The sequence below is a fragment of the Paralichthys olivaceus genome, chromosome 17 (assembly GCF_024713975.1).
Source record: "Paralichthys olivaceus isolate ysfri-2021 chromosome 17, ASM2471397v2, whole genome shotgun sequence".
Classification (NCBI taxonomy): Eukaryota; Metazoa; Chordata; class Actinopteri; order Pleuronectiformes; family Paralichthyidae; genus Paralichthys; species Paralichthys olivaceus.
In genome coordinates this window covers 2,414,398-2,441,556 of record NC_091109.1, presented here as the reverse complement: position 1 = coordinate 2,441,556, position 27,159 = coordinate 2,414,398, and the positions used below count along the sequence as shown (strand labels likewise).

General features: G+C 40.7%; 2 protein-coding genes across 6 annotated transcripts in view; one reads left to right on the top strand and one right to left on the bottom strand.

The window, feature by feature from the left end:
* Positions 1-7,305, top strand: part of lmbr1 (limb development membrane protein 1) — a 30,824-nt gene extending 23,519 nt beyond the window's left edge. For both annotated transcript variants that reach the window (XM_020087484.2, XM_069512495.1), the window contains 3 exons: positions 237-303; positions 3,215-3,376; positions 4,193-7,305. In XM_020087484.2, the coding sequence (XP_019943043.1) occupies positions 237-303; positions 3,215-3,376; positions 4,193-4,278 (315 nt within the window). In that variant the 3' untranslated portion in view covers positions 4,279-7,305. The remainder of the gene's footprint in view (positions 1-236; positions 304-3,214; positions 3,377-4,192) is intronic.
* rnf32 (ring finger protein 32) overlaps positions 1-16,350 on the bottom strand; it is a 29,200-nt gene extending 12,850 nt beyond the window's left edge. The window contains exons 1-8 of one of the 4 annotated variants that reach the window (XM_069512497.1): positions 16,253-16,350; positions 14,904-15,141; positions 14,682-14,824; positions 13,215-13,372; positions 13,025-13,133; positions 9,711-9,878; positions 8,303-8,538; positions 7,543-8,014 (exon numbers count right to left, since the gene is read on the bottom strand). In XM_069512497.1, the coding sequence (XP_069368598.1) occupies positions 8,308-8,538; positions 9,711-9,878; positions 13,025-13,133; positions 13,215-13,372; positions 14,682-14,824; positions 14,904-15,141; positions 16,253-16,267 (1,062 nt within the window). In that variant the 5' untranslated portion in view covers positions 16,268-16,350 and the 3' untranslated portion in view covers positions 7,543-8,014; positions 8,303-8,307. Of the gene's footprint in view, positions 1-7,542; positions 8,539-9,710; positions 9,879-13,024; positions 13,134-13,214; positions 13,373-14,681; positions 14,825-14,903; positions 15,142-16,252 lie in introns of those variants that run through there. The other 3 variants (XM_020087485.2, XM_020087486.2, XM_069512496.1) reach the window with 3 other exon arrangements.
* Between the last annotated feature and the right edge of the window lie 10,809 nt (positions 16,351-27,159).

Here is a 27,159-nt window from a genome sequence, read left to right as displayed (position 1 = left end):
CCAGTGAAAGGACTTGAGAGGACAATGGAGAGAACCTGGTAATGAGCAACTTCAGAGGTAATTGTACAATATGTGGAACTAATTTAACATCAAGTGGTGTGTGCATGTGTGGGCATGTCACCGCTGAGACTGTCGTTGCATTTGGTGCTTTTTCCTCCCATTTCTCACAGTTTTCCTTCCTTTAAAAACTGTAGGTGAAAGTTCTGAAGTCTAATTACATGCTCTGATTTCTTTAGATCATTGGTTGCTGTGTGTCAATCTTGGTCCTGAGTTCAGCCCTGCCAGTGATGTCCAGGACTCTAGGTGAGTGTGTTTGTCGCGGGTGTGAGCATGCTAATTTACAAATTCAAACGTAGCGTGCAGAGATTAAACGGCAATAAGAAATGGAGATTTTCACCTACTTGCAGAGAGTTAAAAGAGAAGATTGATAACACTACTATCCGTCCACTATCTGTCCACTATCTTAGCATTAACACTGAAAACAGCTAGCCTAGCTTTGTTTCAATGTAACAAAACCCTCCTATGAGCAAGCTTTCCAGCAGGTGTTCCCCTGCTGTGTTCACACGTTGACTTCTCCTGGATTTCTGCTGAGTTTATATTAGGGGGCCAGGCAGATACAGTCCGTAGAAACTGCTGAGCCTCTCACCTGGACATTTGCTTTCACACATGCACATCCGGAGAAAATACGGAATAATGAAATAACGGACTTCAGTGCACGTCTGAGAGCAGCTAAAATGACCTCGCCACAAACAGCCAGGGAGTTAATGCTCCTCCCCCACACCAGCATTTTCAGCACCACCGCCATCACCAGACCATTGAGGTTAGCAAGTTGAATTCTCCTATAGTTTCCCATAGTGACGTTAGAAACGAGTGCAAGGAGAAGGGGTAAAAATGACAGGAATAGTGCCGTCACAATGGCACTAATAAACATGCAGAGTGCAGAGCACAGCTGTTCAAATAGCACTACTCTGTGTGTGTGAGGCCAACAGAGAGGGAGAATGGGACGGAGCGAGCATACAGTGACTCATTGGAAGCTTTACAAAATATCAACAGGTTCTGCTTTGTGACACTGAATAGATGAAAAGGAATAAATGCATGAGACAGAGTTGAAGATAAAAAGGCCTCACAGTGAAAAAACAGAAGACACGGAGAGTTGAGTGTGACGAAGTGAGATGTTAAGAGACAAGAAAAGGTTTTGTGTTGATGTGGTTTCTGTGTGTCAGTGTGTGAAATGTACAGGGGAATTAGGAACTGTACACTACAACACAACCGTCAGCAGAATTCTTGGTGTTTTAACAACGTAGGGACAAATAGTGTTGAACCAAATATCAGAACTGGTTCAAACACAGGTGATGGTTGTGAAGAGACTTGAGACTAGTGATTTTTAAACTAGTGCCGAACCAATGTGGAGTTTTTAGGCTTAAAAAAGTAAAATTCTGATGCCGATAAATCGTTGATATGTATATTTATAAAATGATAATGATTCTTGAGAGGCCATTTTCAAACCCTTATGACAGAGACATTTAATTTTAGGCTTGATCATTTTCTTCTGTTGTGAAAACAATATTAATCTTGATTCACATACAGGAACAAAAAAAAAATAGAATCTCACTGTACCACATAATCCTGATTTATCAGACATGTGCATGTTGGATGCATTTGCCGGCTGCATGCTAATGTCTCCATATCTGCCACTGTATGCCTGACATTTCAAATGCCAAGAATGTTTTTTATCTCCAATTAGATTTTCTCAAATTACCAAACCAAGATCAAAACCTTTGGCATTAGAAATAAATTTAGCTTGACCACGGTGGCGAGCTGTATTGACTGGGGTCTCCATCATCTCGCTGGCCGTCTCTTCACAGGCAATTTTGTTAAAGGTCCTTGATGCTTGCAAACTGCTTACTGTGGCTGTAAATACATCTCTCAAGACACCGAATCAATTGCCCAATCTAATTGACGACGGAGGTTGTGAAGATGTAACAGGAGAAGAAGAATGTCCAGAGACGAGGGCTTCTTCGGTCGGACACATCCTAATATCATTTCGCATTTAGATGACTGACGAGAAAATCTTTGCGGTGCTAAGTTTAACATGTTGATGCATTGATGAGGTTGGTCAGTGTTGGATGCACAATTAACATCTCAAAAAGACGTAAATAGAGCCTGACTGATATGGATTTTTGGAGACAGATATAGGAACGTTGCGTTAAACATTTTTCGATACAGATATATTGCCCGATATATACGTCTATCTCATTAGTTTAACCATAGACATAAATTATCAAAAGTAAAAAAACTAAAATGCAACCAAACTAATTGAGAAATTAAACTTTTCTGCAGGAGAAACGTCTACTTCATCTCTGTCTCAAGGTCGTGGCAGAGAGATGAAGTCCACCTGCAGCTCATACCCACTTTGCTGCTATACTTAGTCGCCCATTCTGTCACCTTCCACAGGGAGCAGACCTTACAACACAGTAGCTCCTACTAAGACGTAGTCAAGTGATGAGAATAAGCATTGGCTTTTCTTCTTCATCTTATTTATATATTGAGGCTAAAAAATATATATAAACACATTAAATGTTCTGTCGATATCAGGTTACAGTTGCTTTTAAGAGACATACTTTGATTTCTGGGTGAAAATCCGCAAGATATTGTGCAACACTCAGCTTCATAGAAACTTGGTATGTGTTCATTGTTTGAATGTGATGTGTCATGCACTCAGTTGCTGACTCAGGTGCATGTGTGCACAGGTGACTTTGACTCTACAAGAATTAAAGTCCACTTGGGAGTGGCTTTCCTTTTTGTGTACCATCTTATTCTGGCTCAATGGCACCACAAACAAACTTTTTATGAGGAAAAATTCAACTTGAAGCACACAGGGCTGGTCTTTACACACAGTTACATAAAGAATGATGATGCAATAAATTACTTTATTCTTTTGACATAGAAACTGACTTTGAAAAAAGAACCTCAAATGAGGATGTACTGAGAAGAATTTTACTCATGAACACGATAAATTAATTTCTTGTGTTTTCTAGGAGTTTTGTTTATTTTCTGGAATTTGAGGGTGAAATAATTCAGTCTAATTCAGTCTTTACAAGTCAAACAGAGATGGTTATAAATCTTTCAGCTCTGTGTAGGAAATTACACATTTCTCAAGGTGGCTCCAAGTCCTTTCTAACCCAAATATGTGTGCGTCTCTCTCTCTTCATAGGTATCACCAGGTTTGACCTCTTGGGAGACTTTGGAAGATTTAACTGGCTGGGAAACTTTTACATCGTCCTTTCTTACAACCTGTTGTTTGCAGTTGTGACAACACTTTGTCTGGTGAGGAAATTCACCTCAGCAGTACGGGAAGAGCTTCTGAAGGCTTTAGGTAAATTTATCTGTTTCATTATTTTGTATTCATGTATCCACAGTGTTTTTAATGAGTGGCTTTTAATATATTAAAATGCATCACGTTTTCTTTTATTGTCCTGCAATAACATTCCCTGTGTATTCATCCACCAAGGCCCTGCAGTCCTCTTCAATTCTATCAAGCTACACCAAATTGCAGACACTAATAAATATCAGTCCCATAAATATGTCTGATTTATTTTTCATCAGCAAATCGATGATTTATTCTGTGGGAAATAGGTGAAAATATAAAAACTGGCCTTTCGCAAAGTTAAAGAAAGTGATTGTCAGAATTTGTGCTTCTCTCTTGGCCTATTTCAAATTCTTCCACCAAGTTTAGTGAAAATCTGTTGAGTAGATTTTGCATAATCCTGCTGACAAACAAACCAAGCAACTAACAAACCAATGAAAGAGGTAAAAACATAAACTCTGAGGTAATAAGATCTTGACTACTCAATTTCCGAATTCACAAATCTTCAGTCTCAACTGACAAACCAACACTGTGGCTCTGGAGGGAGATAAGTGTGTCTTTCTCTCAGACATCACGACCTGCAGTGACAAAATGAAAGAATTTGCAGCAGATCCACTGTGCTGCTGGACTGATGTGTGACAGACGATGGGGCTAGTCTCAAGGCTTGTGGTGACAGGCCCTGGGTTTTTGATACACAGGGTGGAATAGGGTTGGAAAATGTCAGACAGAAGAACCGAGGGGGGAAAAGCACATCGATAACCTCTGTCTAAGTGAAAGTCTGAGGCTTTTTAATGAGATTTCTCTCCCTTATCTCCTCCTGCCCAGGTTTGGATAAATTGCAACTGTCAAACAGCCCCACAGACCCTGAATCTGGGAAGCTCTCGGCCAACGGGCATCAGAAAACTCTGTGAAAGGGACGACAGATCAACACACACACACACACACACACACAAATATATATACTGACACACACACACACACACATACACACACACACCTTAGCATAGCCAAAGGGAGATTTCAAGAGTACTGCCTGACTGCTGAAAGGTGAGAGGGATTGGAGGGAACTTAATAAACCCCGGCAGTGTCTGACGGATGCTGCAAATGGAGGCTGAGAGCAATTTAGCTTCGTGACATTCCATCCTCTGCGTCTCAGATGGAAGCTGGGACAGAGCCAGGGATGCGACTGAGGAGCGAAACAGACTGGCATCACTGCAGTGACCTTGATGTTGACCTCAACTGCGACTGTGACTTTAAACCGCCCCTCTCTTTGCTTCAGGAGGCTCCCCCACCCCCCACTCCATCATTGCTACTTGGTATTCTTCTACAACCTCCTCAAGCTGCACTAGACAAAATCAAGAGGCTACAGCAGGTGAAACAAGGCACCTTCTGTCTTTTTTTTTTAAGTCTTACATCTCACTTCTTTTACCTTCACCCTACTCCTGCTCTGTATTCAGCATAGTAAAATAGAACCCCACAATTTTCTAATGTCACTAAGTCCGTGGTTGCACTTGCAGTTTCTGGTCTCTAATCGTTGGTCTCTCGTTGCTATGTGGACTGATACAGGAGTGATTACGGTGTGAATTTGTCATTTTTGATTTAAACTGAAAATGTGAAAAATATGTGTTGACGCATGAGAAGAAGTCATTTATTCACACTCATCACAGCCGGGGAAAAACCTGCACAGCATCGATACAGTTCACGGGATATGCATCGGCGCTGTCGTTACTGATACGCCTTAGATTTTAGCACTCTTGCTTTCGTTGGTCTTCTTTTTTTTAAATTTGGCTTTACTCAAGTGCGCTTTAACTTTATCGATGATGTCATTATAGTTTGTATGGAGTATGGTAAGAACTTTTTTAGATGCCCTCGACTTGACTTGAGCTACTCAACAAATGGAAAACTAAACTATTGCGAGAGTTTTATCCACGTCAGTTCCCGTGAGAATGATTGAGTCAGTTGGTTGTATTTCCTTAAATATATGCACATGATAAGAATTTTGCTCATCCCAAAAAGATCAGATTTGTCATTTTGTTAAATGTTGTATTTCCATGTACATTAAGTATGATACTGTGTTTCATACCTCTTCCACATTATTTGGATGTAATTACCGGACTCTCTGTGAGTCCACTGAGGGTCTGACTCGCTGAGCAATCTGTATTTTTCAGACATATTTTATTTGTTTATAAAAACACATAAATCGAATGCAAACCTGTAACAGTCTTCACATTCAAAGTGCACGAGTTTGCAGGTGGTAGAAAGACTTGGTGACTCAGGCCCCATCTACATGTTGTATTGCTGCATAATCTTCTGAACTGTGATGTTCTCTGTCTCCAGAACCACCTTAAATGCCTTAGACGACGAGCATCTCACAGGCTTAATGTTAAGGTTGTTTCCTGTTCTGTGTAGTCTGTTGATGTACATGTACGTGTGTGTACATTAACATTTTGTCTCTAGACAGTTCCACTGTGATCCGCTGTACACAACCGAGTTTCTAGTCTAAAGCCAGCTGTTGAAATGTACGATGTTTTGTTTTTTTTGCCATGAATGTTGTGAGAGAATCTCTCGACTCGTGAGAGGCTCAATTAAGTTACCTGAAAAACACGAGCACTCGCTAGAATATGATTGAGCGATCAAATGGTGTCGTTTTTATGGTGTTATAGATGTCATGTGTTTTCATGGTGACTAATATGACATGATGATGATGACACAAGGAAGCAAAAAAATGTAATTCATATATGCATTTAAAACTTGGGTTTCTCAGGACAGGGAATGTTTTACATCAAAGCTGTCTGCCGATGGTTGTTGCTACATTACAAAGATACACTGTCAACACTGAAGCCGGCTTCCCAAATTAGTAAATCGGACTCGAGAATGTTAATGTGGGATTTAAAGAAAAAAGAGCTTTTACCTTTCATGAGTCCAGGTTACACAAAATCTTTCCTGGCAGAAACCTTCAGTACATTTTGTAGTATGTTGGAGTTTGTCTCACGCTTATGACGGAGTATTGGGCTCACTTAAAATGTGAAAGTCGTAATTTTAAGCTATGTGTCATTTCACAAATCATTTAACACAACAGTCAATCTTTTTGCACATCAGCACCATATTATTGTAAGTTTGTGCAATAAACTGAGTCTATTCTGAAGAAAGAACCACATGGAATTTGTTTTAATGAAGGAGGAGATGACCGACTGCGAGGTTATCATTGAGCACATCTGCATGATATTCACAGAGGTTTCATAGTTTCGGATCCATAAGGAGTTGAACTCCACTGAGCATGGATTCTCATTAAATTAGGACCAATTCTTGTAAAACTACAACCTTATTCTCTTTTCTTCATCCTAAGACTCCATCATACTTGCTCATAAAGTCAGCTATTCATTCTAGGACAATGCTGATCATTGCGGGGGAAATCAAGATGGCTCAAAATTATAAGGTAAAGCAAAAAGATTGATACTGTAAGTTAAAGTAAAATAGTTTAAATGAGTACAAAAGTTTTTCTGAGTTGATCCGGATGAATTATAATCACTAAAATTGCTTTATGGTGATTTTTTTTTCTTCTTTACATTTCCACCATAGCTTTGATCACATCTATTCAGCGGAGTGTGGTAACGTTGGACTCTGGCAGGGAAGCATCACAATCATACTTGCAGTCGCTTCTGACCTGAGAGCCGACAGGTCTTTTTTTCGATTACAGCGTTTCTGGTTGACTTTACCGTCAATCTGTGTTTTCTGTGGGGGTTTCTAAAGTCGAGAGTTGGTGTGTACTGTAAGTGACGCAGCTTTTATTTCCGTCTCTATGTCAGTCAGTCTCTGCATGTAATTTTTTGGTACATGTCTTGTGAATGTATTTTTTTACAAATTTCTCAGTTTGCTAAATTCATGTTTGTTATTTTTTGATGTTTATGTGTTTGAAAATAAAAGTAGAAAATGCTTCAGCATCTGTTGTTTTCATTGTATCATCCAGGGCATTAGTGGTGGTTGACAAATTACTAAAATACATATATTTGATTTTTACACCTTATTTGCCAGTTAATTGCTGAGAGTTTGGTAAGAACAACAAAACGTCTTGTGTTTCTGTGCTGGAGCCAAGACCTGATAAGCTTAGATTAGCTTAGCATAAAGACTAGAAACTCTGACCAAAGGTTAAATAAATCAGCAGCCTTAAAACCCACTAACAATTAAATCTCACTTCTTTAATCCAAACACAAACAACAATGTAAAAATGACAGCTTGTGGATTTACAGGAAGGTGCGTGCAGTATGTTTTGGCAAACAACGCCTGGGCGTAATGACCTCCACGAGTTTCTGCTGGTTCCTGGTTTCTCTCAGTGTGATAAGATGATTACAGGGAGTCACTGCGCCAAAAAAAAATCTAAGTACATTTCTTTCCATTTGAAGCTTAAACAAGAGCGATGCTGTGTGTTCAGTGAGTTCAGAGTTACCAAACTAGTTGGTTTCCACTACCCTTCATATTTATGTTAAGCTAAGCTAACTGCCGCCTTTAACATAAGCTGCGTTCAGACATGCAATTAAGTCAAAAACATTCTCCTGTTATTTTCGAGAGAAACACAAATGTCCGAGTCAGTTGCTCCAGAGACGTTTTCTGGAGCTTCTGTTGATAATGGCCGACACTGGTGTTGATCTGCTGCAAACAAAAATGTGCTTTCTGCAGCAGAATGAATGCACCATGTCCCGCCTCTAACCAGACCCCGCCCCTCGCCTGAATATTCAGGCCATTTTCCGGTTGTTGTGAACGCGTCCGACATGAACAATAATCTCCTGCTGTGTTTTTCATATGTGAAAGAGAATAAGTACATTTCCCCTTCAATCCCTGGATCTTGTTATAATTTAGCTTTTTTAAATACATATGACTTGATCCAACAAATCTTACGAGACGGGACAATCTAAAATGCCACCTTGCATAAATTTGTACCTGTTTTAGATGAGTCTTTTGTGGTAGGCAGATCTGCACAGGGGACATGAAGGTCTGCTGACGGCTGCAAACGACTCAAAGGCCTCTAAACAAAGCTGGTGGAAAAGGTGGGAACAGGACAGCAGCACCGTTCGTCTGTGTTGATGACGGTTGGATGTAGCAGCTTGTGTTGAGAGGTTCAGGCTGCACACTGCAGTCAGGCAGATGGGACAGTCCCACACATCTCTCTGGATAGCCTGTTCAAACAAACAAGTTCATCTACCTGTAAGTCATGCAATGAATAAAGGACGATGCAGAATATCTAGCAGGGTTACTGTCTGTTAAAATATACACAGACTCCAGATCCGGAAAGTGAACCCAATGTGAAAGTGCGTGAAACCTGTTTTCTCTCCAATTACCAGCAGGGGACTACTGCACTGGTTTTAAAATAGTTTGATTATTTCTCACTTGATTTATTACGTCAGTAAACATTTGCATAAGGCATTTAAAATCTCAGGCACTAGTCTTCTTCAATACATGATGTTCATTTTGTAAAGAACGGCCTCATTTAGAGTTACAAAGACGATGGTACACGGCAGGTGTGTGTACTGTAGGTGGGCGTGCAAAGTCCTCCAGCTCTCAGTCAGGCTCCACCCCCTGCTCCCCCAAATATGGTTACTTTGGTTTCAATCAACCAAGATGGCGCTGGACAAAATACCAAACTACAGGCTTCAAAACATCAGCTCATAAACCGATGAATGGATATCCTTCTGAACAAATCTGCTACTTACAATGGCATGTTTATCAGTGATCCTTATAAAAACAAATCAATCAGCACCGCCAATGATAAACTAAAAACACAGCTACCTGGATTCAACAATGTTAAATGTTTCATATCAAGCTCTTGCATCTGTGGAGAAGATGCAGGGTTTGTGTTGAGCACATTCACTGTTTGATACCTGATGTCAAGGCTGAGCCACTCGTCCCTTGTTCCTCAAACTTTTCACACCAGATTTTTATTTTTTTCCAAACCTTCTCACGCACCTCACCCCTTCAATGGAAAATGGTACTGGCTGCTATGAAAGCCAACAATGGAGCCTTATGGAAGAGCAAATCTTAAAGTCTTTTCAGTTCCTCCGCAGCCGCCCAAGCGATGAAAAGCCTGTCGTGCATTATCAGACTAGCTCGTGTTTTTTGTAAACACAGCGGATTATTAGCCCGCTGCCATTCATTTGCAAAAGTGAATGATCTCCTCAGGAGACAGGATTACTTCATCTAAAGCAGCTGTGACGCTGTGTTCCCCAAGCAAGCGTTAACATGTCAAGGAAAGACAAGGTTGGGTGAAGAAGAATCAGACTTGGATTATTTATTACAAGGCCACGTTCAAAGGCACAAATGGCTTGTGGTCGTTCTGCAGAGTGTGTCTGACCTGGCTCTGTATTCGGTCCCAGTCGTTCTCCTGTGGTTCAGAGACGCTCTTTCTCTCCAACTGCTGGAACACTCGTCTGCTTGATGACAGGGAGCGGTCGATATCACTCAGAAAAGCCTCCGTGTCGGTGTGACAGTATCGGACAAAGCTGTCATTCAACTCCTGCAACTAATTAGAAAAACCATTTTATTGGCACAAAGGAGGCATGTTTCATTCAGGGACACAATAGAGTCGTGTTTTCGGCAAAGGCTAATTATGTGTGTGTGTATTGTAATGGCTGAGGCACGCTGACAGGGTGCAGTTGTTAAACAGCCAGATCAATACAGTCATGTCTCCCACTAACAAGGAGAATTAATGGAAACCAGTGAAAAAATGGAAGACTGTGCTGGGAAACATGCAAACACACACATCAGTGACGGATTTTCTGTTTCATACATGGTCACATTAGCATGCTCTCTCGTCTGCCTCGTACACAGTGTTTGGTAGGAAAAACTAATGGATTGCTAATCAATAGAGGGTTATTGAATTTCTCTCCTGTGAAATAATGTGTGGCACTGATGGATCTTGATCTCTGTCTCTCTACAGTCAAGTCTTCCATTCTCAATTTGACCATTTTAAAGAACCCTTCTATGTGTCTGTGTTCCCATAACTCATCTGTCTTCTCCCATTTACAACAGCTGTTGCTAGGCAACGATTAATGCCTTAACAGGCATATTACTGTTTATATCAAAATCAATTTCAATAGTCAATGAAGGGGCTATTTATAAAATTCAAAGGTACTGTGCAGTAGACCCATAAAAATAAATTTCTGCATGTAACAGAAGTGACAATAACAGGGCTGCTCGGAGAACACAGTCCTCCGAAGAGGCGAATGCCCTATCTCGCCATGTTAAAGAAAGTTAAACAAAAGTCCTGGATCCTCTCGTTTATCCAGATCCGCTCCAAAATTCAATGCGTTCTTCCTTGAGTCATGCTTTACTCTTCCACAAACTTTCCCGGAAATCGGTTGAGTAATTTTTGAGTGATGATGCTGACAGACAGCTTTGAAAACATGACCTCCTTGGTGGAGATAATAACATCACCTAAACCATCTCCATGACAACTGAACAAACTAGACTGCTGATGATGATGAAGGCCGTGAGGTGAGGCCAAAATCCAAAGATATTCAGTTTACTAGGTTAATAACTGTATCACTATCAGCAAAATCATGTAGAGGCTGGCAAATAAGTTAAATGTTGATCAAAACAGTTGTCGAAAATTTCCGTCAATCAACTATTTACTGACACACACACACACATACATACACACCATCCCATAGCCAGCCACAGTGACATGAGAATTGCTTTACAGCTAGGCTTTTATCACTAATTAAACAACTGTTAACTATTCGGATGGAGGGTTTTATGAGCCTGGCTGACTTTTCGACAGTCAAAGCAAACAGTACAGCCTCTGGTGAACTTTGCATTGCTCCACAGTAGATGGGGACAGGGGAGGACACAGAAGGGGAAGAGGAGGTGGAGCGCAGAGGCGTTATCTCACGGTAATCCATCTCGATGCCGGTAGTGTCCCCCTTAATGTGTTGACTCAGGGTCGGACCTCCGAAGTGAGTAAAAATTGAAAGCTGGGCATCGGGATCAGCTGATAACATTTCTGAAACTGAAACAGTGGAGTTTCTCTTTTTTCCCCTCAGGCAACACCTGGTACAAAGATGCTTTATGGCCTCCTGCTATCATGAGGAAAACTGAAAGAAAAGGTTCCTCTGTCTCACACAGGTTTCAGCCCAGCGCTAACACGCCTGTTTGCATTACAGTCAGCTAAGCAAATACGTCTTCCCCTTGAAAATCAAGTCAATCAGACCTGTCAGCGCCGTGTTGCACAGCTCGCAGCTCTTGAAGATCATCCTCGGTGTGACAAAAGATATGAGACAATCTCATGACCACCCACGACCACTGAAACACATTCTGAATGTAAAGTGTCTGACAGCGGCGGTGACTCCGTCCTGGGCATGTGAACCCGGACATGGCCTAATGCGTCAGAACAGAGTTAATTGGTTCAGTAAATGCTGTGTCTTTGTTTACGTGACATGTTGGGGCAGAGTTTATAGGCGAGATGATGGAGAGTGACGAGGGGGGGGGGATGTGTAGGACACTCTGACCCTTGCAACACATTATAAGTGTGGTCCTCATACATATGTCAGTTTTGTTTAATCAACCTCTTTGAGGCACAGGAGCACTCTACCAGATTACAACACACAGACATATAAATATACCTGTTCTTTAAGACACACCGGGCATACAGAGCATGCAAGCATTTCAGATTAGGGCCAATGAATGAATTTGTATGAGAAACAACTTTGTGAGAAATGATTCGCGACATCTTTGATCATCTCAGGCTTCACGCTGGATGAGGTTCACTAGGTGGCAATGTTCCCTTTTGCTGGGAGCCACCGTGAAGGCAACACAAGCCTCACAGTCATATGACCCCATCCGCTGGCTGCTCTCGAGACCATCGGTCAGCCGCTCTGAAATATTCCCTCCATCGTGTCCAGTGGTCGCATGATTTATGGCTTTGAAATGGGACAAGAGAACAAAGCCTGAAGCCAGAAACTGCGTCAGGTATCCAAGCACCCCGGCCGAATTCTCGTCTTCACCCTTTCCTGTCCAGCCAAGTCATACACACGCTACACACACGCTGATCGATGAAGGAATACCAGACCCAAGCATTGTGCTTTTGTGTTGACCGTGGAATGTCCAGACTGTTTGACGAACACACACAACTCTCTTCACATTAGTGGACAAACAGTGTATGATTCACAAAGCATCAAAGAGGCTCGAGAGGGTGACAGCAGGTGAACGTGTGTGTGTTAGCAGTGGGGTCAGCGAGTCCCTGAGACCCATTTCTCAACCCTGAAGATGTGATGTTCGTCAACACCTTTATTCGACTACACGGTCAAAGAATGTCAGAATAAATGGTAAACAGACTGTAATATTATATAATATAGCGTGACATCCATCTCACGATATAGTATTATACATTATAAAGCACTTTTCCAGTCTTATCAACCACTCATACACTATCAGCACAGCCATCAGTGGCAATTTGGGGTTCAGCACCTTGCACAAAGGCACTTCTGAATGGAGACTGGAAGTGCCGGGGATCAAACCACCAACCGTCTGAGTAGTGGACGACCCTCTCTACCTGTAGCCTTAGCTATGTGGCTGATGTAGAAGAAAATGAGACTTGAGGACACATACTTATTGTACGTCTAGTGTGGCCAATCTACCACATCTTGATGTGTGACAGTCCACACTCACCTTCGCCTCAAAGAATTTGCGTCGCAGCCGTTTGTCTTTTGGGCAGATTGTTTTCCTCATACGCTTGTACCACTTTCGAGCGACGTAGCCTCTCCAGCATGCTTGGATTCTGCACACGCACAAAATACAGTCACAAAACAAAAGAATCAATGATTCTACATTTTGCATTCATTTACTTGGTTGCATTTACCTGGTGGCACTCTGGTGTCTGAAGAGGCGAGCTGCATCGTGTATCATGCGTGTTTCATACCGCTCCCTCCTGCACATAGGGCAGCGCTTCATCCCTGAAAACCTCTCAAAGGCCTGTAGACATGCTCTGTGGAAAACATGAGAGCAAGACAGCAGCACCTGCAAAGAGACGGTTATCCAGATGAATCCATTTATATGAGTATACAAAATAATATCACACGAGAAGCAGCATCTAAATTGATCTTATGAGTTGAGATTTCACGGGTTGACTGACTATATAGGTTACAATGTCTCCCGAGGATGTGTATTGGTTTTACCTTTAAGTGCTTAGAAAGGCTCTCATACAGTATACGGTCTATGTGTATGAGAGCTTTAAGCCACTTTAAATCAGTGTGTATTCATGCCAATACCTGAATGTGTGTATTTGATGTTAAGTGTTATTTGTCAAGGGGATAGAGGGAGTCAGCATGACCCCCAGTGGGGCGATTGGGACCTGGACTAAACTCTTCTACCTGCGAAAGGGGCTCTTTTATCGTCTGAAAGGAGACCGCCGCTGCTGTGGGGCTTTGCACACAAACCAGTATACTCAGATCTCTTGAGGGCAGAGGGGAGGCATATTGATTTCCTATTGTTTTTTTGGCCTGACCAACACACTCCATCACTGGTGAAAGGGCCCCCTGCAGTGTACAATTTCCAAGAGCTTCACAAGCCATTAGTCCAGAGAGAAATTTCACTTCTCACAACATTTTAATGGAACAAGCTACAGCCCAAGTTTCACAAAGAAACAGAGTAAAAAATGAATAGAAAGCAGTGTTTACATCGTGATTTATTACAGAGAATATTTGGTTGATATTGAAATAACAAGAGCTGGAGAGTAACAAAGATTTCGGTTCACACAACTGGTTCAGAGCAACTGCTGTTGTAAGCATTTTTCAATGTCCTTTAAAGACTTGAAAGACTGTGGCACAGTGGCATTGTCACAATATGAAGGCTTCCATGAAAATGCCAAATCAACAAAGATTCCCTCTTGTCACTTTCCCTTGTTAGCAGCCTCTAATTAACTTTTTTTTCTCCCCCTGAGTCAAACTAATATTTACACACGCATCTATGGCAACTGTGCTTTGTGAGGCCGCCTATTCTAGTCCCGCATTCTTGAGGAGATTGGCATCTTAAAAGGGGATCGGAAAGGTGTAAAAGACTGAAAGACCCTCACAGTTACACACTGATTGCTACATCATCACGTCACACTTGAGTTCCAAGGCAGTATGGGTAAATTTGTACAGTTGTCTACACAGATTAGAACATACAGGAACTGCAGGAGGAAGGGGGGGCTTTGTGTGTGTATTTGTGTGCTTTTGTGGAAACACAGGTTTCCCCAAGGACAGACACAGAACATTGAAAATAACCTACAAAAAAGTAAGAGGTCTCTCACAGAGTATTAAAAGTAGCAACCGTGTTGGATGAATACCTGAGGCTGCAGGCGAAACTCCTCCCTGCATATCGCACAGGGCTGAGCGGATTCCCCCTGCTGAACGGACCTCGCCTTGACCTGCAGCCATTCGTCCTCCATCAGTCTCTCTGCTGGGGGAGCCACCAATCCCATCTTCTGGGCTAAAACATACACATATACACTGTTGAGATTTTCTTACATAAAAAACATTCCTAAGTCTGGAAGTTATTTGTTGTTTACCTAATGTTAAAGTAGGAGGAGCAGGATCCAGAACATATTCCCTCTCGTCTCGCCAGTCATCCGGCCTGTGCAAACCTTCCACTCTTCCTCTTGCATGTGGGCTTGTGGCTGCTTTTCTTTTGCATCTCAGGAAAGGGTCAGACAGTGAGACATCTGACTGCAGCAGGCTCCGCGTGATGTGGTCTTGAAAGGCAACAGAGGTGATCACCAACTTGCTGCTTGCATTAGACTTCAAGTCCTGTAAGAGACGTTATAGAAAATGATGCATGAGGCTTTGCTAACTTCATAACCTGGACAAAGCAGCAAATGCATATCATCAAACATGCCGCCTGAATTTTTTGTTTTACATTAATTACAAAAGGAGCTCGATATAAACAGCCTGAATCTGTATGAGTTGGTTACAGAAACAGTTTAGAGATGCAGTCGTTTAAATTTTGTCCAAATCTGATAGATTCTTCATTCACATTAACTGTACATAATTTATGTCTGTATTACTTATCTCAATATCACTTTAATCATTCAGTATTTAATTTATCTACGTTCTTACAATCAGTTTTCACAGCCTTTATCCTGTTCTCTGTCATATACACTACTCTGACTCTATAATTATAGTTATTTATTATTATTTTTATCAATTAATCATAGAAAACTGCATTGATTTATAACTGTCTGTGGACATTGCACTGATGTCATCGTTGTTTTCGCTCTTAATTGTTGTCTTGACATGCTCTATGTGCTCAGAATTGCCCTCCGGGGACAAATGAAGTTGTTTGGAATAAAAACCTCACAGGACAGACTTTATGTATTTGGAGAAGTGTGAGGTAATGTCAAAAAGCAATATTATGATATCTTGGCTTAATTGTTGAGTGTCTGTGGGATGAAACAGCAGGATCTTGATGATATCTCCAGGAAAACGGAGAAAGTTGAACTTTTTTCCAGGGGGAGGAACAAAGTCTCAGACTTTATAAAAACCCCTGGTCTGTATCAAATACTTTCAAGATGCAGGAATAAACTCCAATTAGGTCAAATGAAGAAAGCAATCACTAAATGATCCACTAATGAAGTAATAAGCTGGTTAAATACTTTTTTATAACTGCTCCTGACTTAACTTTACCCCAGGAAGTGAACTAAACTAGCAGGAGTTTAACCATCTGATTATGCTACTAGCTCATGAAGCTAGCAGGTGCAAAACAATGCGACGGAGTATTTTGACGTCATTTCTGCGACACAGTCTAAAAACTAAAGTGGAGACAAGAAGAAACGCTGTCTCTGTCTCTGTCTCTGTCTCTGATTCGTTTTCATTGAAGAGTAAATGATCACAGTGAAGTGAAAAGAAGTTAAGTCCAAACCTTCCGCATCGCCATCCTATCACCGGACTGTTTGACTGGTTACCTGGTAACTTTGTCCCCGCCCCCTCGCACCGAGGAGCCTCATCGCTGCCTCTGATTGGCTGAGCTGACGCCTCTGGGTGAGCTGATTGGTTGTTGTTTCCAAATGAATCAAAGACGTGCGTTCAGTCTGATTTCTTCACGTGATATCAATCAAACTTTTCATTCAATCTAATTCAATTTACTGTATCAATTAAGAATCAATTTAAAGCTTGTGGGTTATTTCTACTCTTTATTTCATTTACAGGATTTTAAATGGTTGAATGTAAATAAATAGTCCTTCTTTAATTATTTCGAGATTTATTGAGATGGGATTTCAATTTTGCGATTAAAAAACTAACTCACAAATACATAAACCAAAATATAATCATTGCTTACAATAAAATATTTTTTTTAAATCTGATATTTTATTTCAATAAATCTATTTAACTTGAATATACTTCTAAAATAATTCCAGCACCACTTGAATTCTTGGTTAGATTAATATATTTGATTATGTATAAATCCACTAATATAATATAATGCATGTAAACTCTTGAAAGTAAAGAGCCTCAACATATATTTAATAGAAATGATAATCAAATAAAGTTACACATAATTGTATAGAATTGCTTTGTCAAGCTCCACAATGAGTAGTTTTACTTGTGATAAAATGTCATATAATATCATTATCCGGTAATAAATTTTCTTTATTATACTTTTGTATATTCTATCTACTCCATAGTATGTACAACACCCCTGTATTTACAATGTTTTTTAAATTTCTCTTCTATCACCATGCACAGGTACATTTGCTCTTTGAAAACTATGTGTGATGTCTCAATCTTACTAATGATTATTTTATTGTCAGGGGGATGTCAGTGAACAGTTGGAACCTGACCAAAGGAGGTTAGTCTGTGTGTCTCTGTGACTCATCGAGCTGTCGTCAGAGCAGCACTGAACAAAGCTAAGCTGCTCATACCTGTGCTGTGAGCTAAGGGATCCCTCACAGGTCACCCTTACATGGAAAACCATACACACAAACACACACACAGTCCAAACCGTCTCTTTTTGTGAGCGCGATGAAAAGTTTGCTTTATTTCTCACACACGGCGCGGGGGTGTGCGACTTTTAAAATGCTTTGCAGTCTTGATTGACTTTGATGTGTTCACTCAGAATCAGTGAAAACAGATGGCCGAAGAGAGGGCTAACGGTGAGGCCTGTCAATCCAGGGAGTCCTCTAAGAAAACAAAGTGAAGACCTGGCTCTGGAAGAGGAGGAAACCCCTGAGCTTCTCAAGAGGCTGCTGCATTCTTGAGATTAGGGCAAGAAAAACGCAGACCACTGCTGTTAATGCCCCAGACAAAGGCGTGGAACAATTTATTAGTTAAGAATTCGAGCTCAGAGCTCAATCAAAGGCCTGTCGTCCACAATGCCAGACTTGGGGCTTTGGTTTGTTGTTTTAAGTAAATAATCATGCTTAAAAGATATGGCAAAGATGGGGCTCAAGTCCCCCATAAAGCCTGCATTCTTCCAACTGTCATCAGAATGGATTTCAGTGTGCGCTTCTATTTTCAACAGGGACACTGTTTGTCTTTTTCTTTATGAATACCATTTTAAAGAGCTTTTTATTTAACTTTCTTCCCCCTGGACCTCTTTACCTGATCTGAGGTATTTCTGAAAAGACAACTCACCTTGACGTGCAAAGAGATGATGACTTAAATGAAAGGTGCAAAAAAAGATGTGCAGAGGAACAGCTTCTTAAATAAAACTCAACAGTTCTTCTGTACTCATGCATAACCTGCAATGACTCAGCCTACAGATAGTATTGTGTGACACAAACATGACGCTAATCAATACTTGTGTAAATAAAGCATCTAGAAGTGAATAAATGTGCAACACTTTCATGAGACTGAATCAGTTCATACTCTTAATGCAGGTCTTTGTCCCTACATCATACCCTGTGATGTATATTGCTTTGTTGTCAAATGAGTAATTGCAGTGAGATATAGATGAGAGAGGGCAGCCCATAATGGTTAATTAACAATTATGTCAGCCAGCAAGATGACCAGGAGACCAATCACTTTGATAGGAGACAGTGGAGGGGGACAGAAATCAAATTATTTTATGACTTGACCCATAATGCTTCCCTAACATGACTCTAATCACTCTGTGGTGGACAGGAGTCCCCCATGGCTATCTAGGAGTGAACCAGTGGGGAGTGGAGGACAGCGGGTCTTTACTATTTGCTGTTATCTCCTGCGTCATTGCTGAGTAAGTAAGCTATAAAAGAACACAGCCATCATTACAGCCGTTTGGTTGCTCTGCAGAGAGATGGAGCTCCTAATGATTAGACATGTCCTTTGTAAATGAAATACAGATCACCCCAGGCTTTTGGTTTTACTTCATTTACTAAGTGCTACATTACCTCATACTTTGGACCTAACAATGGATTTCCCATAAATCTCTGGGTATTTGAAATGATGAAGGGGCTCACATATCACGAAATGTGCCAGCGCTTATTAGCACTTGAGAAGTTATTGATCGAGAATTTTGATTAATGTCCACTGGGGGCTACGGTGGCATTCATAGACCTGTGGAGGCCCCACTGTGCGACTGGCTGGGAGTTCTCCCTCTCAATTACCTCCGGTTTGTGCTGACTGCCAGCCCGAGCTCTGGCAAGATGACAGCCACTGCAGCGTTGGTTCCAACGCCAGGAGTAAAACAAAGTCACCCCATATTTGCCGGCACATGCATAGGTTTTGCGATTAACGTCGATAAAGTTGACTGTTTTACCATCAAAAAGTCAATTAGATTTTAAAACATTGGATCCACGATTTAAGAGGGTAGATAAAAGTAAGATTCCCATTTTTTTTACAGATTTTGATGGCAAGGAGGAAACAGTTGCTGTCAAATTTTATCTATTGTACTTAGCTAGCTAATAAAGCTAACATTAGCTGAATGAGTTGGCTGAAAACATGTCTGCAGTTGAGTAGTTTGATATAGTATTTTCAGCTGGCTCATTTTGAAATGATGTCATGCTAAAAGATGCTAAAACTAAACATTAAAAGGAAAAATGTCAATCAATTTGATGATTCAATTAAAACTGAATCTACTGAAATTGGTATTGTAATACAGTGGTGCACAAACTAATGAAATATATGTTGCACAAACATTCTAACATAAACCTGTTTGGCTCTTGGCCTAAACGCAGTTTGGCTATAGAGTTCTGAAGCCCAAACTGCTAATGTCAGATACATTATCAGAGATGAACTCTGCTTAAGTTTGGGGTTATTGGGACACAAAGAATAATTCTAGAGATGAATGAGAGGGGTCTCCATCACTCAGCAAATAATAAATCCAGCACAAAAACCTAATCTTTTAAGATGTTTACATTTTTGTTTATCATCTAAATAAAATAAAATAAAAATAATGATAAAATGAGAGACTGATTGATTGATTGATAGATTGACTGATGGCATACAGAACAACCTGTGATACGTGTCCACACCCAGCCATGGCTGTATACCAAGGGAACACAAGCAAAAAAGATAAAGATTGATCCATTTATCACAAAATACGAGAATTTCAGTTTGGGCTCCCGGGTGTAATGCCACTGCAGCGGGAACCAATAATTTCTGGCTTAGTTGTGCAGCCATCTTTCTCTTTAATGGACAATAATTGAGCAGAATCTGTCTCCATAGCTAGAAATAGACCAGAATAATGGCCATAAATTGTGCCCTTTAAAGCCACGAGCACTGAGAATCTTGGCGCCCCCATTACCTTTCATCCTCACATGTTGACTCCATGCTGATTACATACAATACACGTCCAAGAGCGTCAAATAATTTCAGTACATAATGCAGCCAATTGACCTTTGTAGGTGCAGTGATGACATTTCTACATCAGTTATTCCTCCAGTAGGTACAATTTTTTAAAATTTGATTTCTAAAATCAACACATTAAAAAGGATGCTCCTTGGACTTGAAATACAGAGCAGTGTTTAACAGACATACTCTATCAACCTCCTCAAAGGCGAGCTACTGTAAACGCAATTAACTTATTTCTTTTTTTTAAAAGGGACACCTGAATTAAATAAGCAGAGCTGCAGGAGAGTTCCTTCCAAACTCCGCCATAAATCAGCCGCAGCAGCTATTTCATCTGATTGAACGAGTGCACAGCCTGAAGTTTGCCTCTGCTGTGGGGAATGTGTTTGTGGTGAGTCTCATAAATGCCAAGTTCTTTGGGCAATAAGAATAAATATCACAACCACTCTCTAGAATTACCACATAATTGGGGACTTTCCGCGTCTGCACAGGACCCTGCTGTCTCCTCCTCCCCCTACCTTACATGTACTATAACGGATGAGTCCATAATAAGGGGGAGGGGGGGCATTTAGCATGTCATCGCACACAATTTAAAACTGCTTCAAGACAATAATAAAAAAAAAAGAAAAACTAACATCTTTAAAGCGACCATGTTGTTTGTATTTACATTATGCAGCAGGATCATATTAAAGGGTGTGTCCCAATCTTTATGCTAATTCTACAGTAAGTGGAATCATAGTATGTTGTGCATTCATACACTTCACGAGTGATCACCTGAAAATATGAGAATTGTTTTGGATGAGTCTTTATATCTACATTTGGAAAAAATCGTCGTTGCACTACTGTGTTTTTACATGTCTTCAAAAGGACAAAACTTCCACTGAGAGGACATACAGTACATTACCTCAAGGCTACTGTAGATTATTCTCTACCTTTAAAAGGCTGAGTTAATGTGAGGGGTATTAACCATTAGTAGTTCTTGACTATTTTGGCCGTTTTTGAGGGCCCTTATTTCCATATTACCTTTCCGTACAATATTGCCTATATGGCCACACAATTATTATTTTTGCCTATGTGACATATTGGACCCAGAAACGATCACTTCAATCGTGAGTTAGTCTCGAGTGTCTATCATGACGTTTCACATCATTTTATAGCATCATACTTTTGAGTTTGTGTCCTTGTTGTACTTGTCTTTATCAATCCTTATTTAGCGCTCTTCTTCCCATTGGCTAATTATGCTATAATGTGGCTGAAAGTATGAGAGAGAATAACATATGCTATTGTACCGTACACCGCCATCAACCTCATCCAGTATTAAACTGTCAAACATTTTCTCCAGTAGGATAACCCCAAACGATCTGACCGTCAAAAGCGATGCCAATCATCAGAAAGAAAAAAAACATCATGTCTCTGCCTAAATGACGCATGTTCCACCACCATTCAGAGGGCAAGTCATTCACCATCACTTGTGTACTTCAAAGCGTGCTGAGATTCTGCCAAACAAGCTCAGTCTCCGGGTTTTTCATTGTAATTTTAGTGCGTGATGAAAGGTACAGCAGCAACACTTATTTACATGTTACTCAATGTGCCAAGGGTGCAGCCGCAGATGTTTTTGTTTCCACAATCTGTTTCATCAGATCCATTCCCCCGATCATCTGATGAATGTTTGCTTATGAATCTCGGCTTTAATGGCACCAAGTCTGAAAAAACAATATACTAATAACACAAACCTCCGTACCTAAAACAACCAGCCATCTACTCACTTATCATCAAGGTTTCCTTCCAGTAATGAGAAGTAAACAGGACACTTAAGAATAAATGTGAGGTTGTTTTCCTGTGGTACAGAATTTGAATTTGTAATTTGTAAACTTGAAGTTTATGTGATGTTTTATTGTTACCACTTAATTGCATTTCCCATGGTGCATTCTGCACAGCACAGAAAGACTTAAAGCAATAGTATGCAAACTGGTGGAGGATGGGAAAGAATAGGAACATTTATACAGGAAAATAATTAAAAATCTTTGTGATATATCTAGAAATTGTGCTATATAATCTATATCTAAAATCAAGTTCTAAGCCAAAATCAAGTTTTCTCCAACTGACACCATCAGTTATTGCACATGAACATGATTTATGTCAGAGAAATACTGCCCCTAATTGACGTCAGTTCTCCGATTCTGAATATCTCCCCTGACCCGTGCACGTCATGTTAAGTGCAATGCCAGGTAACATTTCTGCATGAGTTGCATCGATTCACTCACATTTGAGGGGACACAACCAGGGGGATCCGCGAGGAGAAGTGACAGACTACTGGCTGTTTGCCTGCTCAGGCGTTGCTGCCAAAGTAAACAGGTGAACTTCTCATCTTTTCACACCTCTGCCTGCTCCTGACAGAGAATCAAATGGAACAGAATCAAGCAGAAGCACATCAGTCAGTGCGGACGATAGCTTGGCCTACTTACAGGTAGCAAAAGTTTTGATTGTCTGTTTTGCTTTATCAAAACACACATTTCTGACATCAGATTTTTCTTGGAATATTACGTAAAATTGTTTGCTAGTTTCTTTCTCTAAAGTCAAATCTTGGAGTTTATCTTGTTGGGATATGAAGGATCAGTTCTGCCTTGTTTACATTCCAACATGATGTCCCACTCGACGGATTTCTTTTGACACTACAAATCAGTTTTAGGAATGATGAAGTGGGAAGGCGCTCATGAAATTCAAACATTTCTCTGATGTATATTCCAAATCGCTTGACCTTTTGATAGGGCCAACAGCACTGCGTCAGCCATGACGTGACGGCTCCGTGTTTATTTTTGCCCCAGCATTTGTCACATACTTGTGCTGAAAAACAGGCCGGCACAGCTGCCTGCTGGGAAACCAAGATGTCATACAAGCAGCACAATACCTGGCCATCACAAACTGACAACCTTTGAACTGTCAGTCTGAGCGGCTGAGGCTAAACAAGACGTGTCAGGCTGAACGAGCTGACATGTGAGCAGACATTTCAGGTCATGCAACATGGGAACCACAGACAAATTCTTCAGTAAGAAGCTCTCGGACCATACAGAGAGTTACACACACTCACCTACTGTACATGCACACATGCATGCACACACACACTCTCACACACACACACACAATGCACACGCACACTGTACCCACGCAGCAGTGACTTCAAAAGGAACATGGAGATAAAACAAAATGAATTGCAGACACATCAAGCCTTCCATGCCCTTTAAAGCTTAATTATACCTGTTGGGGTGATGAGAGACACATCACAGAACCTAGTGATTAATAAACAAACGGTGCATCCCATAAAGCGTCTGACAAGTCCCTGCTTATCGCCCCTCACACTCACAGTCTGGGCTCAGGTGGAGTGCACATATCAAAGTGTATCAAACAGGAATGAAGTTAGTCCAACCCTGGCCACAGCTTAACCCCCCCCCCCATTTTTCCCGTCCTCGTCTCCGAGCCGTCTCTTTCCTCCACCTGTCCATCTGAGGGCTGATGAGAGCATCATCCAGACACGTGCTTCAGAGCGCCAGTCTCGGCCTGAGCTTTCATCTTTCGTTGCCAGGCCCAGATCACTCGACTGGAGCTTTGTAGCCGCCGCCGAGGTAAGTGTTGCGTTCGCCAGCGTTTTGTAAACATACACACCTTTTGTGAAAGATGATGTGCATGAGATGAAGTTACAAACTACTGGAGCTGTGCGGCTGCTGCTGAAGGAAGGGGCTGACCCGAGGCTGAGGGCATACTAGATTGCCCCATCTTGAAAGGGGTACGTGTGGAGTGAGTTCCAGCGAGCGCAGTGAGCACTTACAAGAGGTCGTCAAACGTCAGGTAGAGCCAACGATAAAAAGCGAAGGGTATAGAATTATGGTGCGGGTGATATTTCATAACAAACATTAAGTCACATCGCAATGACTATATGCAAAACTCAGCTGTGGGATATTTCATTTCAAACTTTCAAATCAAAACCACATCACTGCTTTCAGTATTACAGTGTTTTTCAGTACAAATTGGATCTGAAGACAAGTAATTGTTGTAAATTGTTTTGTGCACAATGATTAATGTGAACTCCACACTGATCTTAACAGTTCACTGAACGCAGACACAACAAGGCCATTAGACCTTTATTGTTCTGGTCAGTCTCTCTCCGGTCACTGCTGTGCTGCTGGCGATGCATGATTCTTGCTTTAAGCTGCTTTGGCCAAACAAATGTGATTGAGCCTAATCATTTCACTCAAACAAGTTGGTATTGTTATGGGTGTTTTTCCACTAAGGAGTTTGCATAATTAGCATTAAACCTTGCTGATGTATACTGAACTGAACCCACTCTGATACACTGACTGACTTTTCTTATCTTTACAGATGCACCCATCAATATGTTAATTTATTTATTTTGATCACATCATATGAAACCCACAGAAAATGATCACACAGCTTTAAGAAGCATTTTTGCATCTTTGAGGTCGTTGTTTAGGTTTTATGGGCCGGCAACTTTACTGTTTTGGTTCAGTCTCATCACTGTCATCACAGTGTCGTACCAGGCAGTGTATGTTACCTGCTCAGCACCAAAGAGCATCGAAAGCAGAGACTGTATATGGAGATGGACAAATCTGCACAGTAGTGACCGTGGTGTGGAGCCGCATAATTAAGAACCTGCCAATACACACGCTCGACCAATAATAAGTCAGGCACAGCTGTCAATCATGAAGTTTTTCCCATGGCATCAAACTTTTGATGTTCCGAGTCCCTCTTACTAACAAAGTTTGAGTCCACCCAGGTTGTTTTTACCTTAAATAATAATAACGTACACACAAACATGAGCAATTGAACAAACTTACTTCTTATAACTAAAATGATATAAAAATCTTTGAGAACATTTTATTTCATGCCTTTCATGAATTTTTTGTTTTTTATTTTGTCCTGTGTCCCATCGACTGACATGGAGGAGGTGAGGTTTATGACCTATTCTGCATCCAGCCACCAGGAGGTGATCGAGACACTTTGGTGTCTTTCATTTTTATACATAGCTTTTAACAGTTATTTGGACATTACCCTTCGTAAATTTCATTTGTAACTAAACACAACTCAGAAATAAATAAAGTTAAATAAAATACACACAAAAAATAGAAATTAAGTAAAAATGCATTGTCAAAATAAACTCTGAAATCCCTTAATAAAGTTCTTTTAACATACTATAGCCTAGTAGATGTCACCTGGCAGCTACTGTCATAACTGCTGGTTATTAGTAGTCTCTGTGTTGTACTGCAGAGGACTGGTGATAGACTTGGCCCAAATGAAAGGGCTGACAGAGACACTAGAAGTGCGGTACAGTATAAATGATCATGCCTTACCATTGATTTAACTAATGATGAGTGCTCCGAGTGCAACAATAGTAATTTTGTCATAAAGCTGTCAGCAGTTAATCAATCTGTTAAGGGGTTTCCTCCTTCAATGTAAGATTTATTAAATGTTCCTGCAGGCTTGTCAAGACATGTTCGGGTCTGTCTACACAAAGCTAAAGTCTAAATGTTTCAGAACTCTAATGTTCCTATTTATCACGATCACCATTATCATTTCATATTACCCACTAACTGAATGGCATAAAATTGAGGTGACATAATTACACTTTTTTTTCCTGCAGGAAACGTAATGACTTGACAACACAATTTATGTTCCCACTCCTGTGTGATAATTTTTTTTTTTTCATATTTTGTCTGAGCTCCTCAGGCAGTGTCTTGTGTAGCCAAGACTTGCACGGTAGATGCCTCAAGGACTTGTGAGGCCTGCTGGTACATCTGCCAACAATAGGAATTTCCCCAGTTTACACGTCTCGAAACACAAAGTGAGGTTATCTCTAAAGATTCAGCCTCATTGTTTCCTCTTTGGAAGGTTTCATGCCACTGAAGCGTTTGACTGATGTTTCTTCAGAATCTATTCGCTAAGACGACTTAATCTTCCGTGATTAATGTAATGAACATTGCTCACAGGGCTGATCATTCAAACTAAATATATACTGTATATTGTGTACTCATGTACACCTCAATTTAAAAATAACTGAATGAGAAAAAAGAAATGCATTCTTTAAAACGTAATGTTTTGTGTGACAGGAGCAGTATATTTTACAGCCTTGTCTGTCAGCTATTTAAAAACAACATCGGTAGCAAATCTCCAGATGACACCCTACAATCACGCACCAATAAAAAAGACTGTTTATTTTTCCAACTTCAAAGGAATTGTTACATTTGGGAAATATGCGTGTTTGTCTTCTTGCGCAGAGTTGGATGAGAAGTTTGACTGAGCGTGTGAGCGTGAGCGTGATTTAGCATAGAGACAGACAAAGGATCCAACAGGTTGGTTCTTCTCCAGCCAATTTATCTCAAGATTCATTGTTCAAACAAGCACGCTCCAGCTAGTTATGTGTGCGGCCAAGCTGCGGTAAGAACAGTGGCTCTAAGTAGCTAACGATGCAATGGGAAAAGCGGGCCACAAATGGGGGACCAGATTGTCTTGTTTCACCTGGGCCTTTGGTTAGAATGCCTTGGTTAAGTAGGCCGAGGCCTCTGAACCCTCCTAACTTTACATTTTATGGTTAAAAAGCAATGTTAAGAGCGGTACAAGCAAGTGGGACACAAATATAAGAAATCCTCGGCAGACTGTCTCATTTCGGTTCAGTCGTCGTGGTCAACTTGGCCTGTTAGGTGAGTAAAGTTCTCCAAAAGATGCAGCACCTGGATTGGAAGACAGCTTTTATGCTATTCTAAGCTAAATAACATGATACACACAAAATGATGTATTCTACATATAATTATTTCTAATGTTCGATAGACCCTGATCTGACACATTCATCATCCAAACCTCTCGTTTCATGAGGTGCACAGAGCAAAAAAAGATTTGAATTTTAACTAATATTTATAATGATGTATGAAATTATTGTTTTTGCTTTCAGTGCTCTCACTCTGCCACTTTGAAGTAAAATATTAAAGTGTTGTTTAATGTGGTCATGGGCTGTTCATATATCGCCTTCCGACTGTAGTCAGCTCTTCTTAAATA